At 42.3% G+C, this 3,504-nt stretch overlaps 1 protein-coding gene across 1 annotated transcript; it reads left to right on the forward strand.

Annotated features, from left to right (window-relative positions):
• Positions 1 to 477: 477 nt before the first annotated feature.
• On the forward strand, positions 478 to 2,830 carry EAE97_010648 (uncharacterized protein). The gene is made up of 3 exons (XM_038881163.1): positions 478 to 843; positions 908 to 1,135; positions 1,231 to 2,830. Exons 1-3 carry the CDS (start codon positions 571 to 573, stop codon positions 1,912 to 1,914), a joined length of 1,185 nt encoding a protein of 394 aa, XP_038728024.1. The 5' UTR covers positions 478 to 570; the 3' UTR covers positions 1,915 to 2,830.
• Positions 2,831 to 3,504: the final 674 nt, after the last annotated feature.

Genomic DNA, 3,504 nt, shown 5'->3' on the forward strand with positions numbered 1-3,504 from the left:
TGGCCTTGAGTTCCATATACCTTCGTGTAAGGGTGTGCAATTCAGACCCAGAATCCAAATGTTTGCAAAGAATCACACGTAATGCCCTCCTGTTGTATTCTGTCTTTCACACCATGATTTTGGACTTCGAGGTATACTGAATTCTGCAGCTAATGCTAGACATCGACCCCGTTCTTGCTACTGATTATCGATCACTGGTAGACGATTTGATTGGCGATTAAGCCATGTTCACCGCCGTATGGAGAGCTTCGTATATTCTTGCACAAATACCTCAAAACTGACAACCAATTGTGTCCTTCAATTGAGGCAGTGTTGGTCTTCAAGATTTACGCGTGCGGTGAAAATGCGGTGTAGCTCCTGCAGCAATGTCTTGGTAGTCTCGTTCCGTAAGAGACATGCAAGTAAGTTCTAGGGACATATAATATGATGATCTCCTTCACAGCTATTTGCAGTATGATTTTATAAGCAAGTGTTTTCTTTCAACACCATAAAGTTTATACATAATCACAAAATTTCATTCCGTGGACTTTTTTAGACACTGGAAATTCTGAATTTCGTCCTCAAGTTACCATGCACCATTTATCCTTCCACTTTGTTTCTTCCCTGATATGTCTAGCTCCTTGGAATGTGCTGTCCGCTCCAACATATCAATATCATCGTGAACCTCAAGCTAATGAGGCCTTTGCTTCAAGGGACTACTTTTATGTTGGTGGTGAATATGTCACTAGTACGACCAATAATACGTTGTTTATGAACCAGATGTATGTGGAACATCTCGTTCCAAGTCGAATTGAACAACCCTATCCTATTGTATTTATCCATGGTCAAAGCATGACTGGTACCGTAAGTGTCCTTCCTTCAACTTCATAAATTACATGCGCACACACTAAAAAGCCATCTGAAATAGAATTGGCTCAACAAACCCGACGGATCACCAGGATGGGCAAGCTATTTCTTATCCCATGGCTATGAGATATACATCATAGACCAACCTGCGAGAGGTAGAAGCGCGTGGAATCCAAACGGTAATACAACATTGGTGACTTATACTGCGGAGATAACAATGCAGAGGTTCACGGCGACGGAGAGATATAACATGTGGCCTCAAGCAGCGTTGCATACTCAGTGGCCTGGTGTATGTTGCTTCTTCTTGTACCACTGTTCTTAACCTATCTAACACTGGATCTCTGGGCGAGCGGAACTGCTAATCAAATTTTTTGAGAGAAATAGAATGGCTCAATAGGGGACCCCATCTTCGACGCTTTCTATACATCTACCGTCCAATTTCAATCTGACACAGTAGTTCAAGAGATCAACACGCAAAAGGCGGGAGCGGCGCTCCTCAATCGCATAGGCCCTGCAGTTCTACTGAGTCACTCGCAAGGTGGTCTTATGCCCTGGGTTATTGCAGACAAAGTTCCAGAATTGGTGAAAGCCATCGTAGCGATCGAACCGACTGGTCCTCCATTCCAAGATGTACTCTTCCCTCCAACGACACCAGAAGGTTTTACCAGAAACTATGGAATTACAGATATTTCATTGCAGTATGAACCGGATTTCGGAACTGGAGAAGTATTAGAGAAAACTCTAGTCACAAACCAAAAAGCTGAAGATAACGAGTTAAAAGAATGTTGGTTACAAAGAGAGCCAGCGAGACAGCTCAAAAATCTCAAGGGAATTAAAGTCTTGGTGGAATCGGCAGAGGCGAGCTTTCATAGGGTTTACGACGGATGTACGGTGGAATATCTAAAGCAAGCGGGCGTGGAGGTGCAGTGGATGAAGCTAGGTGATGAGAAGGATCCCCGAGTGGCTGAAATACATGGGAATGGTCATATGCAGTTTATGGAGAAAAATAGTGATATTATTGCTGGAGTGTTGGATGAATGGATAAGAGAAGCTGTTGGAGAAAATTAAGGCGTATCGGGAAGTTCCAATCTACATTCTCCAGGGTGTATCGATATTCTCGCAACCCCTCGTTGTCCGATTTCTCCAAGGCCGGGAACCCCCGAATGCTAGATAGCATAATATTATCATTCTTTCCTTGGTTTTAAGAGCTTCGAGGTCAGTATTTACGATTCATATCCTCCCATTCCAGTGCTTTGCAAAAGAGAATAAATTTCCTCGTTGCGAAATTTCAGATGGGTTGGTTTCCATCTTATCCCACCCCCACATCACTAGCCACATAACACGCGAATCAAAATCGTAGTGAGATGAGCTACTTCACAAAACTTGGCATCGGCTTTTGGATCCAGCGCGACTTTAGTCTTGTTCGATCTCCTCCAAGTTTGGTTTTCGTACAATCGTGTTGAGGCCTTCGAAATCGGGGATAGCCGAATCAAAGTTCTTGTCATGGAATAGGAGAGAAGCGAGGGCCTTCCAGATTTGAGGAATATGAATTGTAGTGGTGATACTTATTTTCAGTTGGTTCGGATCAAGCAAACTCTCGTCTTTACATACCCAGTACCTATCGAACTTGCTCAAAAGCCGGATTTTCTAGTGCAGCTGGCTGCTTGCTGCAGGACAGATACGGGTCGCGATGTAGAATTGCATTTGATGATCTCCTTGGCACTTTGGATATCATACTTCCCCACATTTTGGCTCTCTTTAAGGTTGATTTGACGTCTTGGGAAAGTTAATTAAGGTGTTATTTCTTGGAATTTAGAGTATCGAAGTCATCGATGGTTTTTGTAAAGAGCGATTGAGTGAGAGTTTGACGAGTTTATTCAATTTAAACCAATCCAATTCATCGAGATGGGGTTGTATTGTCTGTTTGAGTATAGATATTGTCCGCTCAGAAAGAAGGAAATGGAAGCTTATGTATAAACTTTTAACTATTATATTACTCTTTTGGGGAATTCTGAATAGTAAACGGGAATATGTGTAGGTATCTATGTATTTCGTAATTTCCCCTTTTTGATCGGAGAAGAACATAGATTGTTTGGCGACAATAGTGTGGAGAGATTTCAAATCCTCAGACTTCGAATTCGTACAACACTTGCTGAGAAACTCGGTAGGTAGGTCCTCGGCTCTTCAAGAATTCCTAACAATATTCTCAAGTGTAAACGCTAAGCTTTGTCGGTCTTGATCGGTTTGGTTGGTTGGGCTTTGAGACTACGTGTTTGTTTTGTAGTCGTAAAGTGAGGCTATAAAGACCTTCAATCCTTCATGGGATTTTCTCTTTTCAAATTCTCAAAGACGGTGGTCAGATGATTCGAGATTCTGGAATTGCTTTTACGATTTCTTTGTATTTCCAAATCTGGAGTTTATTTAAAAAATTTAGGTTGCAGATATCTAAAACAGGCTCTTCAGACTATATTCCCTTATTCTTACCTTTCATCCAACTCCACCAGGGAAATGAGAAGGCGGTTGGAAATCTGTCGCCTGTTGTGAACTTATATCCTCATAGAGCCATGGGCACAATCTCAAGCCAAGCAAGATCTCCGGAAACTATCACGACGCTAGCTATCATAACCTGTCCTGTTAGCAGGGAGTCTCATAGATTTG

Source organism: Botrytis byssoidea (genome assembly GCF_014898295.1).
Source record: "Botrytis byssoidea strain MUCL 94 chromosome Unknown BBYS_029, whole genome shotgun sequence".
Taxonomy (NCBI): domain Eukaryota; kingdom Fungi; phylum Ascomycota; class Leotiomycetes; order Helotiales; family Sclerotiniaceae; genus Botrytis; species Botrytis byssoidea.